Source organism: Plectrocnemia conspersa, unplaced genomic scaffold, assembly GCF_051122295.1.
Source record: "Plectrocnemia conspersa isolate PC_06_02 unplaced genomic scaffold, ASM5112229v1 ptg000011l, whole genome shotgun sequence".
In the NCBI taxonomy this organism is placed as follows: Eukaryota; Metazoa; Arthropoda; class Insecta; order Trichoptera; family Polycentropodidae; genus Plectrocnemia; species Plectrocnemia conspersa.
The window spans coordinates 2,919,013-2,931,860 of record NW_028277175.1 but is presented as its reverse complement, the minus strand read 5'-3'; the positions used below and the strand labels follow the sequence as shown (position 1 = coordinate 2,931,860).

At 28.3% G+C, this 12,848-nt stretch overlaps 1 protein-coding gene across 1 annotated transcript in view; it reads left to right on the top strand.

Moving 5' to 3' along the window:
* The first annotated feature begins 3,026 nt into the window (after positions 1–3,026).
* Positions 3,027–12,848, top strand: part of LOC148229137 (organic cation transporter protein-like) — a 36,259-nt gene continuing 26,437 nt past the window's right edge. The window contains exons 1-2 of the mRNA XM_088196802.1: positions 3,027–3,161; positions 12,013–12,596. Of these exons, the coding sequence (XP_088052928.1) occupies positions 12,112–12,596 (485 nt within the window). The 5' untranslated portion in view covers positions 3,027–3,161; positions 12,013–12,111. The remainder of the gene's footprint in view (positions 3,162–12,012; positions 12,597–12,848) is intronic.

The following is a 12,848-nucleotide window of genomic DNA, read 5'->3' as shown; positions in this document are numbered from 1 at the left end:
ACGTCATAAAATTGAAGATTGGTGTTCCTATTATTCTTCTTAGAAACGTTGATCCATCTCGTCTTTGCAATTGTACCAGATTGGCAGGCAATAAATTGCTAAAAAATGGCACCGAAGCAACAATTTTAACTGGCAAATTCAAAAGAAAAGATATGCTGCTACCACACATACCAATAATTCTAGCAGATATGCCATTCTTATTCAAACGATTGCAGTTTTCAGTTAAACTGGCTTTTGTAATAACGATAAACAAAACACAAGATCTATCAACAACAAGTATGTGGATTGAATTTGGAGAATCCATGTTTTTCTCATGGTCAATTTTATGTTGCATGGTCCCGTGTAGGAAAACCAAGCGATTTGTTTGTATATGCGCAAAATGGAGCATTGAAGGTAAATAATTCATTAATTTTAATTTATTTAATTAAAAAAAATATTATTGAATTGATATTGGCGACATATTTTTATATTTATTTTAAAAGCTAATGTGATAACCCTGGAGTAATATTTTTATTCGTCTGCATTATATTTTCTAATACATATTTTTACAATTTATTTTATTTTGTTCTAAAATCTATGTGACAACTCTAGCATTTTGTTTTTATACGTCTGTATTAAATTAACTTTTATTTTTTTTATATATACCTACATATGTATTTATTTTACGATATTATATTTTTATATTTTATTATGTGACAACCCTAGCTTGGTATAGTATTTTTCTGGGTAAATGACCATTGTATATTTATTTTATACGTCATCATTATGTTTGAAAAAATAAGTTTCTAAGGATTTTGTTTATGCTAGAAAATTCCCGGCCTGTAGTGAATGGTTGTAGTAATAGCTTACGGCGTTTAAAACGTTAAGATGTATATCAGCTAAACAGAATATCCTTCTTTCAGATACTTCATCCTGAGCCACCATTTCGCTTCTGATTTGAAATAAGCGATAGTTTAACCGGGTTCGCACCAAGTGGAGCTACTCTGAAATGAGACTGAGAAGGCCGAAATATATCTCAATCTTCTAGATGATTAAGAGACTACGTAACACACGTTAATGTATGTATAATATATGTATACTCATAATTGCATTATTTTACAAAGAATTTCAGAAGTGTTCTGAAATTCCTTGTGTTGTGATTCAAAAATAAATTACATATAATTAACTACTTATAAAAAACGCGTGCATCACAAGGTATATCAGCTGTATTTCAATTTTGGTTTAAGCTTTTGCTTAATTTGCCTATAAATTACTTTTACATTTAACTTTTGTTTTTGTGGAACCCTGACCAGACCTACCGAGAGGTGGGGGGGGGGGGGTAGGAAACAAATTCCCGGGGCCCTCGAATCTATCCCGAAAATATTTTTTAAAATATGTCATTTCAGTAAAATCATATCGGAATACTTTTTCACCAGTAGATATATATTTTAACCAATGAAAATATAAATTATCTGGCAAATGCTAGTAAAAATTATATGATTTTAAGTGGACGCAGTAATAAATATATTTACATACTTTATCATCATTATTTATTTACATCCGATGTGTAAATGTTACAGTGAATATGCATTTTTTTATGCATTTACAGTGTTACAGTGAATATGCATTTATATTTTCACTAGTAAAGTCGAAGTTAATTTTTACCAGTAGATATATATCTTCTAGCAAAACTATAATTTAACTGATAGGCGCTAATATGCTGCTCTAAAATGTCTATGAAACTTAATTTGACAGTTGTGATACGCCCATTTGCTGTTCAAACCTAAACCTAACCTAATTAAAAATCTAAAACTAATTATAGGTTTAGAACTTTCATTAGGTCAACTCCAAAATACAAATTAAGCTAACTCATCTCTCATGGGAAAATAAGTGGAAGAATATGTACAGACAGATATCGCTTTTCACATATTGCTTCATAGTTTGTCTGCATTTCGATATTACACTATGTTTAAAAAATATTATAGCTATCCTAACCGATATTAATATGGGATTCTGATATAGGAGAACTGATTAAAGTATATTCAAACCGAATTTTGGTCAATAGAAGAGCGCAAAAAACAATTATCACTTCTCAGAAGGCAAAAATTCACGTCAAAAGCAATAAAATCGTGTCGGCGCCGTCGCAGTGGAAACGCTCGGTAACGAGCGTTTCCACTGCGACGGCAACGGCACGATTTTATTGCTTTTGTCGTGGATTTTTGACTTTTGAGAAGTGATAATTGTTTTTTGCGCTCTTCTATTGGGCAAAATTCGGTTTATATGTTATTCATTTAATTTTATTATTATTTTAAAAGTCGTAGTGTCAACGCCAGATTACCGAGCGTTCCTACTGCGACATCGACGGCACGATTTTATTGCTTTTGGCGTGGAGTTTTGACTTCTGAGAAGAAATAATTGTTTTTTGCGCTCTCTTATCGGTCAAAATTAGGTTCGATTTATTAGATTCTCACTCGAAAAATAAAGTTGTTTTAAAAAGTCTTAATATAAATGCTTGATAATTGAGCATTTTCACAGAGATGGATTGATTTTATTGCTCTTGACCTGAACTGGAAATTTACTATATGGCAATTAATATTTTTAATGCAAAATTAAAATATATCGCAGCGTTGGCTAATTTTTTATATTTATTTGTAGCATAGAAAGGATTAGCTCGTACCTATTAATATTTATTTAAGAAATTATATTATGATGTTAAAAAATATATAAAATGACACTTTTGTCATGAGGCCCGGATTCATTGTTTTCGCTCTCGGCGACCCTGATCTTAAAGAATCTCACAGCTAATTAAAGCAATAAATCACGTTTTTAAAAACTAAAACTTTCCAAGAAAGTTTGAATCATCATCACTTCATACGCAAAAAACTTATTTGGTCAAAAGTAAAAAATGGAATAGCCTTAGGACTGCAGTCCTACGATGCCTCGCCACACGTTTTTGTCTTTAACCACTCGAAGAAGTTCTATTCTGCGACCTTCTACGACTTCTGAGCGGATTTCCCGCATATAAAAAGTGAACGCTGAACGACTCCCGCCAGTCTGTCTTTCTTCGCGGGCCCCGACGGGCGCTTCGTCTGATAACAACTGCCGTTTTGCTCCTATCAACACCAAAGAGTGATCATAAGCTCATAGAGATCAAACGGACACTGTCCAATCAGTGATAAATGGTAAAGGAAACACAAAGATCAGACGTCCTGAATCTTTCCTCATTTCCTTAAACTGTGCTTTGTGTATCTATGTGTCTGTATGTGTGTAAAACATATGGAAGGAGTATAAATGTGATTGGTCTATACCTTATTGTTGTATCATATAATAACCTGAGTGAAACAACTGTAATTATATTTTTTATGAGGTGCTACGAAAATATTTGTGACATATGTTAGGATAAACTTTCATTAGATTATATATATATATATATTGTCATAAAATAAATTTTCGCTAACGTGAAAATTTACGTGTTATTGTTTCTGTCACGGGCCAGCGATTAGTTCGATTAGCGTTTTATTTCACTTTTTTCGCATCCGATTCGACATTGACACAATAAGCCGTTTTTGCTCTAGTTTTAAAGCAATATTTTTGATAATTTAACATAATATTTATATGGTTAAAAAAATAATGACGATTGGATAAGATTGAGTCACATTTTTTATCGCTATGTTATAAAAGTTACGACGCTGATGCAAGTATGCAAAAAAAGCAATTAGAATAATTAACATATAAACACAATAAAAATGTATGTCAATATTGTTAGTTGATAGAAATTGAGATTAACTGCTTTTAATCCAATTATCCATACTTTTGAACAATGCAGGTTTATAATTAAAAATAGGAACGATAAATTGAATGCGTGCAATAATTACTATTTTAATAAAGATATATTTAACTTTAGGTTAAAAGCCTTGTTAAGAAATGACTATCTATTATACGTGCATAATCGTTTCCATTGTTTTTGCTAAAATCAACGTTTTATAGATACATCAACGTTTTTGTATAACTACTAATTATATAAATTTGCAATTATATTGTACACGCAAATATTGTGCTACTGCTTTTATATTAGAAAAATATCACTATTTAATATAAGAACAACATTAATGTAGCGTTAAAAATTCAAAAGTAACCATAGTGTATATTTAAAATAGCTTAGATGACATTAAAAAGTAGCATAACTAATATTTTATATGGTATATAAAATTAGTCAAAATAATAAATAGTTTATTTTACTGAGAATATGAATCATTAAAATACTTTTACCGTTGAAGTATGATTATTACTTAGATTATACAATGCAAACTCAGATTATTAGTTAACGGTTTTATGATTTGTAAACACGTAAAAATGACTGAATGCCATTAGCTCTTGATTTATAATTTGTAATAAAAAAAAATCTATTTAATTAAACTTATCAACTCAACGATTGAAATCAAATAAGGCGTGATAAAAAATAACGTTAATTTTAATTTATATTAAAAACTATTTACCTATTCTTCTTTTTAATTAGTTAAACATTTAAAGAATGCATTATATGGTACAGTGTTCAGTTCACTCTATAATCAAAAATCGTTGTTTTTCAGTCTTTTAAATACAGTTGTTGCGGCATTACGACATTGTCCAAAAAAATATGTTGCGAATTCTGTGATATGTTTGCTCATAATTCTGGTAGTTTATTATAGAACGCTTAAACAAAATATTATTTTTGATTTATCTACGGCATCACGACGGTGTCATTTTTGCCCAAAAATTAGTGCATTATCGTGATGCAAATTCTAAAATATGTTTGCTTATAATCCTGGTCGTGTTTTTTGGAACGCCTCATACTGCAATATAATAGTAATAATTGAGCTTATTGTTGCTACGGCATCACGACGGTGTCGTTTTTGTCCAATTTTTTTTTATTATCGTGCTAAAATTTCCAAAAAATGATCGATACAAACGGTGTTTAATTACAATGTATTACCTTATTAATCTTAGAATAACTACGGCATCGCGACAGTATAGTTTTTGACCAAAAAATCATGATTAAGTAGTAAGGTGTGAATTGGTTTATTATCGAAGTGGAAAATTCAATATTTGTTTACTTATAATTCTGGTCGATTTTTTTTAAAACGCTTTATAAAATCAAAGTGAAACTCTTACAAAACAACTTTACAAAAATTTTGTTTTTGGGGTAAAAATCACGAATTAGTAGTAAAGTTTGAACTATTGCAAATTCTAAATTTATTTGTACATTATTCTAGTAATTTTCTATAAAACGCTTTATATATACAAAGTAAGACTGCAATATAATACTCATTATTGTTAGTATGATAACTACGGCATCACATTGGTGTCCTTTTTGTCCTAAAAATCACGAATAAGTGTCAATTATTACATTATCGTAGTGCAAAATCCAAGATTTGTTCGTTTTCTTTAGTACGCCTCATGCAAATATACTAAAACTGTAAAATCATACTTCAAATTGATTATATTGTAGCAACGGCATCACGACGGTGTCATTTTTGTCAATTTTTGTTCTAATTAGAAGTAAGGTGTGAACTGTTGCATTAACGTAGTGCAAAATTTTAGATTTGTTAGCTTGTAATTTTGGTCAAAAATTTTTTGCGTCAAACTGTAATATTGACTTAATTTCTAATTGACCTAATTAATAGCTACAGAATTACAATAATTTTGTTTTTGCTCAAAAAATCATGAATTAGTAGTAAATTTTGTTGTGGTGCATTATTGCTGTGCAAATTTTAAGATTTATTTGCTCGTAATTGTAGTCATTTTTTACAGAACGCTTTATATATACGAAATTAAATTGCAATAAATACTCCTTGTTGATCATACCACAACTACGCCATCAAGATGGTGTCATTTTTGTCCAAAAAATCATGAATTAGTAGTATGGTGTTATCGTAATGCAAAATTCAAGTTTTGTTTGCTTATAATTCTGGTCGTTTTCTTCAAATCGCTATATAAAATCGAATTAAAAATGCAGTATTATACTCCTCATTAATCACATAGTAACAACGGCATCATTATGGTGTCGTTTTTGTCCAAAAATCACGAAAAGTGTAAGCTGGTGCATTATTGTAGTCAAATTTTCGAGATATTTTTTCACACAATTCTGGTAGTATTATTCAGATCGTTTTATAAAATCAGGGTAAACCTGCTTATCATTCTTTTGGTTTTTGCGGCATCACGACGGTGTTATTTCTATCCAAAATATTAAAAATTAGTAGTAAATGTTGAGCAAATGCACTACCAAATTGTGCTCAAAAATTTCAGAAAAGTGTAAATGTTTTCATTGTAACGAAGACTGATCTCAGTATAACGAAATATTTTGATACTAATTTTCAGTATAACGAATTTTTTTCTTCGGTCAAAATCATAAATCATTTGGTTGTAAAAGCGTTGATAAATATGATATTTTTCATGTCTCCACTAAAAAATCGTTTATCTAAAACCATTCTTTGCGTGGCGTGCGATCCTAATACTATAGACTGCTCTGCATATTAACTGTTTAATATTATATATCTTATTACATAAAACACGCATTGTATCCGGATGATCCTTAAAGAAATTTATGGTAATAATCTGATTTTAGAACACATATTCTTTAATATCAAATTTTAAATAGGCACAGTTAGTATTCTTTCTATATCACAGATGTGTCAGAATAAGTACTTATTATTGTGATTTAAATCATTTGTAGTATGTATATAATTAAGTAAAAAAAGAGCTCGTCCATTTCAGGCTCATGTCTTTTTACAGAATAATTTATGAAACGTTGCACTATTTTGTTTGAAAATAGACCTTCTTCAACATGTTTAACATTTTTTTCTTTTCGATTTCGCTACTGATAAGAATTCAAACTTAGGATCTATATACAATAAATACATTAAAATAACACACATATATGTTTGAGCAACATTTTATTTGTAGTGTTCACGAAAACAAATGATCTGTGCATTAAAACAATAAAAAATGAGCATTAAAATATATATTTATTCAATTAAAAATATTATATTGAGCAATTTTATATCCGTAATGTGCATTAAAATATTAGAAAATAAGCATTAAAAAATCTATTTTTTATAATAAAATAATAAATTGAGCAAAATTTTTTTTGCTTTGTGCACTATTTTTTATGTTTAATTAACTAAAAAATTGCAGAATAAAAAAGTATTAATATATACTATTAGTTTGAACAGTAATTGGGCGTTTCGCAACTGTTACAGTGAAGTTATATTTTTAATAGTATGAACATAATTTAATACTCACGTTTTTATATTTTAATTTAATTTTAGTGCACAATACAAATATAATCTAAAAAAATTATTGAACATAAATATATTTTTTTATTGGTAATTTTTAATTTATGTAATGCACAAATTATATATTTAAATTAATATATTTAAAATTAATTCCCTGTTAAATTTCACATTTATTTATTGCTATCAAATCTAATTCCATATTATCCCTAGTGATATTTTTGTAAATTTTAATCATGTATGGGAAATTAGAATTAGAGATTATAATATAAATATAATTCCGATCGATCATCAGCGATGAGGTTTTCCTAGATTTTCCTTCTTATGAAAATAATTAAAACAAAATCAAACTAGGTCGCGCGTAATGTTAGCTATTGATTTTACGATGTAATAATAGTTTATTATTAAAAAAATTCACTGATATACAGACTTTGATTTCAGTCTGGTGTCTCATCACTTACTTAGTAGTTGTTGAATATCTTTACTCTCTTGTAACATTAAGTTAATGGCAATTTTTAAAATAAAATCAGCATTTAACCGTTAAGAATTGTATACATATGCAAGTTTTTTTTAAATAGCTTGTGAGCCACAATTGTTGACCTCTGCTTAGCGTAAATGATCAGTATGGAAAACATTGACACTTGATTGCTATGGTTGCATAATTTCCCTCGATTGTTGTCCATTATAAAGCTATAACTTGTCGTGACATAATAATGGCGTGAATTCTAAAATAAAAATCGCTGCTATTAAACTTTATGCACACTATTGAATTTTCATTACGCGACCTTGCGTCCAAAAAGTGGGACACAGGCTATTTGGAGCAAGCAAACTTGGCAGTGGGTAATTGATGGAAATGCAACTCAATCGCATGCACATTTGATGTTAACCCAGACACCGAAGTGCACTTCCTTTCGTAGTATAAAAAAATGTCATGATCGAAGCAATATTGTGTACCTAAACGTTGCGTTGCATAAGTTCCCTAATGAAAAAATGTACGAAAATAAACATACCTACTTAGGAGAAGATAGGAATAAAATGTATAGAGATAGATATGCATTATGCAATGATAGTAACTAATAGATTAAAATACACTTACATATAAGAACTACATAATAAATGAACCCAAGGCAAAAGCATATTAACTAAGATTGATGTAGTTTTGAGATATTTAGACATTTACAGATTGCCTTTTATTTTAATGGTAGGATTCGAATGTTACGTTCTTCTTTAACCCTTTAGTTGCCGAAATCCAATATATGTTTTTTTGTTACTTTAGAAAAAATTGCCAAAAAAATACAATTAAGGAAAGAATAGAATATATTTATAATAAGCTGCTTCAGTTACATTCTAAAACATATATTTTTTATTTAGAATATAAAAAAAACGATATTATTTATTATATATAGTACATATTCTTCCCAATCTTTAGTTCTTAAACCAATGTCAATGATCCGGGGCAAAACCAGACTCTTTGTTATTCTCTAATTCAAAAAATATTAATTACATCTCATAAACATTTATTGCTACTGTAGGCAATCTCTTTATTTTTTACTATTTTCTTTTCTATATATATATTTTAGATGTTTTAGAAAATATTTGATCAACTGCATTTTGACATATGATTAGAATAAAATTCCTGCTTTCATTAGAATGATTTTAGATTTCAGAATTAAATTTATTGGTAGCATTGTCAAGTATTTCCAAACTTTCGGTTAATTTATACATATAAAAACATTATTTAAATTGCATTTTACTTACTTTTATCACATTATTTATGATAAAAACAAGTTGCACTTATAACAGATATATTGAACATCGAACATATATAGTGCATACAAGAAAAAATATTATCATGTTGACAGTTGAGAAACGTCCACTTGCTGTTTAAACCAAAACCTAACATAAATCAACCTCCAAAACAGACTGCAAAGTATTCAATTTAACGTGCAAAGTAATAAAAATGAAAATATATGTATATACTATATATATATATCTATATATATTTAGTTTTTAGAAAAAATAGCAATAACCACATTTTAGTGTAATTGCAATATTGATCAATTTTAAAATTCAAATGCTGTCCTTTTTATGTTTATACTGAACAAACATATTATTGATACTTAACAAAAATATATTTAAACTGACCATTACAATAAAATACTGACCAATTAAATATTTAAGTATTTGTTTGAGTCGGGTCCACGTTTTATGCAAATGCTTTGAAGCTTTTGAATACCGATTAATGAACATTTGTTTGGATACGCAATATCGTTTGTTTACGTCGACGAGAAAAATATTAAATTTGAATAGTCGCAACATTTTGTTCGTTTATAATATTATTTTATTGTTTATCAAAATTCTGTTGTTAAATATAAAATTAAATATACATTATTTTGTTATATAATCTTTTAAATGATAAATTAAGGCATTTAAACAATTTCTACAATTGAGAAGATCATATTATATTGGCAAAATTTATTTTTATAAAGAGCAGGTAGTGTGAAAATAAATTTATATCTTAATTTACAGATTTTTTTTAATGTGTTCATTTTCACAAATGGCAAAACACATTTATGGTATGTTTCACTAATATACATAGTAATGTACTATAATATAATAGTTAAACATATTCATAATATTAATTATACGTTTGGTTCTTAGATAAAATTACCATATTTGACACGCTCTTTAAATTTATCTGTTTTAAAGCAATTGTGTTCTATCGCTTTAACTTATGACCATTGTTGTTTATTTTATGTATATACTAATGATATGAAAAATTTATAATACACCTGTTTGCAGATGACATATTACTATATTGCATGTTGTTGATAATGTTGTATTGAAGTTGTAGATAATTTTTAGAAAGAATTAGGTGTAATAGAAAGATGGTTAAAAAATAATGTACTTAAATTAAATGTATGTTTAATAATTATAAAAATATGTTAGATAATAATATAAATATTATATAAATAGTTGATAATATAAAATATTTAGTAGTAATTTTAGATAAAAAATTAAATTTTGAGAAACATTGTATTTATATATTAAAAAATATTATAAAAAATTAGTATATTATTCAGAATAAAAAATATGTATATACACAAAAATATAATTTACAATATTATCATAAATTATTGTGCAACAATATTAGATATGTTTAATAAATTAGATAAAATTATATTGCACGAATTAAAAAATAGGGCAACGAGAGTAGTAGTAAAAAATATATTTACTAGTTGTAAAAGTATGATTAATAGATTGGAATGCTTAAATATTGAAGAAACATTGAAACTGAATGTTTAAGTATTTATATATAAATTTGAAAATAATATTTTAATACATATTTAATAAGCAATAAAGATGTACATAGATTTGATAATATAAATAGAGATAATTTAGGAAGAGTTAGGTATAAGAAAATGAGTACGGCCAGGGGAATTATTTATAGAGGTGTAAATTTGTATAATAATATTCATAGAACAATTTAAAAAAAATAAAACTTGTTAAATTTAATATGCCATAAGCAAAATTCGTTTTAAAAATAATTGTAGTATTAAATCCAAAATATTACGAACTTATGTGTATCGGATCCATTGAATAAAAACAGTTTTATTGATATTGCCCAGTAAAATTATAAATTTTAACTGTCCTAGTTAGTGAAAATACATTTATACTAGTGAAAATTTAATTATACAGAAAAATACACATTCACTGTTCATAACCAATTTAGCCTAAACGAATTAACAAAACCCAAAATGACCTAATGAAAGTTCTAATATTAACTATAGTTTTTGAATTTTTATTTGGTTCATTCATTTGGGTTTTAACCTTTCGCAAATGTCAAATTGAGTTTAATAGACTTTTACCAAAAAATACGCTATAAAAATATACATTCATACACTACAAAAAATATTTAGTATTTTTATACAAAACTACCATGCTCTTAAAAGTTCTCATTAGACACGCACTTTGCTTATTTATGCAAAAGGCAGAACGCCACTTTAGGGAAGTTCCGTTTTAATTGACAATAATTCTGAAAGTTCTTATTCGATATGTCAGATTAACTTATGGTAAAATTAGATTATCTATTGACACTACTATACACCTAACAAAATTATTTAATTTCTTCCATCGAGAAGCAGTCAAAAAGCTGTCTTATCTTGACTTACTTGAGATGATTTTATCTCTTCTATGTAACAATAAACACAAGTTCACCACCGCGTCCGCGCAATGCGGAAGCCAGTAGTACAAAAATGACTGAGCTGGATTTTCAAGCTCGGCTTGGGGCAAACTTGTTACAACAGTCGATTGGTTTCAATCGATGTTAATGAGCATTTGAGAGAAATAACTCTATTATTAAAACCATTAAAAAGAAAAATAGTTTGCCATGTAAAATATATATTATCTACTCTGTATCAATTTAATAAAAAAAATACTGATGAGTTCAAAGTTAACTCTTTAAAAGCATGATTTGCTAACTCACTAATTTACTGTCCATTACAACTTCAACAGTTCGTTACACTATATACTAATGTGCGTCAGCATCTAATGTACATTTGCATTGATATTTAGACTGCCTAATTACATATACTAACATAAAATTGTCCTTGACTTTAAACTGGTTTTTATCTGTTATATTTAAACAACAATCCGTCGCATTAAGTTTATGCAATAAAGAACTTAACCGCGTCAGCAAAATTACAATAGTAAAAAAAAGTAAAATATTTTGAGATTAAAAACATGTATTTTTTATTTCCAGATCCAGATGGGGTAGTGTCTCGTTCGATCGCCATTTTCGCATCAAGTTCAACCCTCTCATCTTAGTGTAAATAAACAATCGATTCAACCAAAATCTAAAATGGCGCCGCAAGAAAGAAACTCCATCCCTTGCGAGGGATCGTTACCTCCACAATCATGTGAGCCTTCTAGTCTCGGCTCAATAACGCCAGATTTGTGCAACATGGACCCTAATGAGTCTAGACTCGTACAAAGGCTATCCCAAAACAACAACTTATCAATCAACGGATCAACGAAAGGAGCTTTCGTAAACAACGGTTATCAGATGGATTCGTCCGACTGCCAAACTGCAGACACTTCCATAGTCAGCTTACCAGATAGGAGAAAAGCACACATAGATCCCACTGAAGAAGATCTGACGGATTTCGACGATCTACTTCCTCACCTAGGAGAATTCGGAATGTATCAACAAATCCTGTTTTTGCTGATGATTCCGTTTACGTTCTTTGTGTCGTTCGTGTACTTTTCTCAGATTTTCTTAACGTTAGTGCCAGAACAGTATTGGTGCATGGTGCCTGAGTTGCAAAATTTGACCCAAGAAGAAAGGTAAGAAGCTATTGATATTATTTTTTAAATATTGCGTCTCGTTGTAAATATATACAATGTTATGGTAAAGGTTGAAACTGGTTTCTTGATTTTCCTCGTTACTTATAATAACAGTTATACGTTGAACTTGTATAAACGCAATAAGCTGGTATGTGTTTTATAACATGTTCTGGTGTATTTATCTGGAAAAATGTTAATGCATGATAATTGATGGTTTATGTCGTTAAGATATTATGCAGTTAGGCTTGTAAC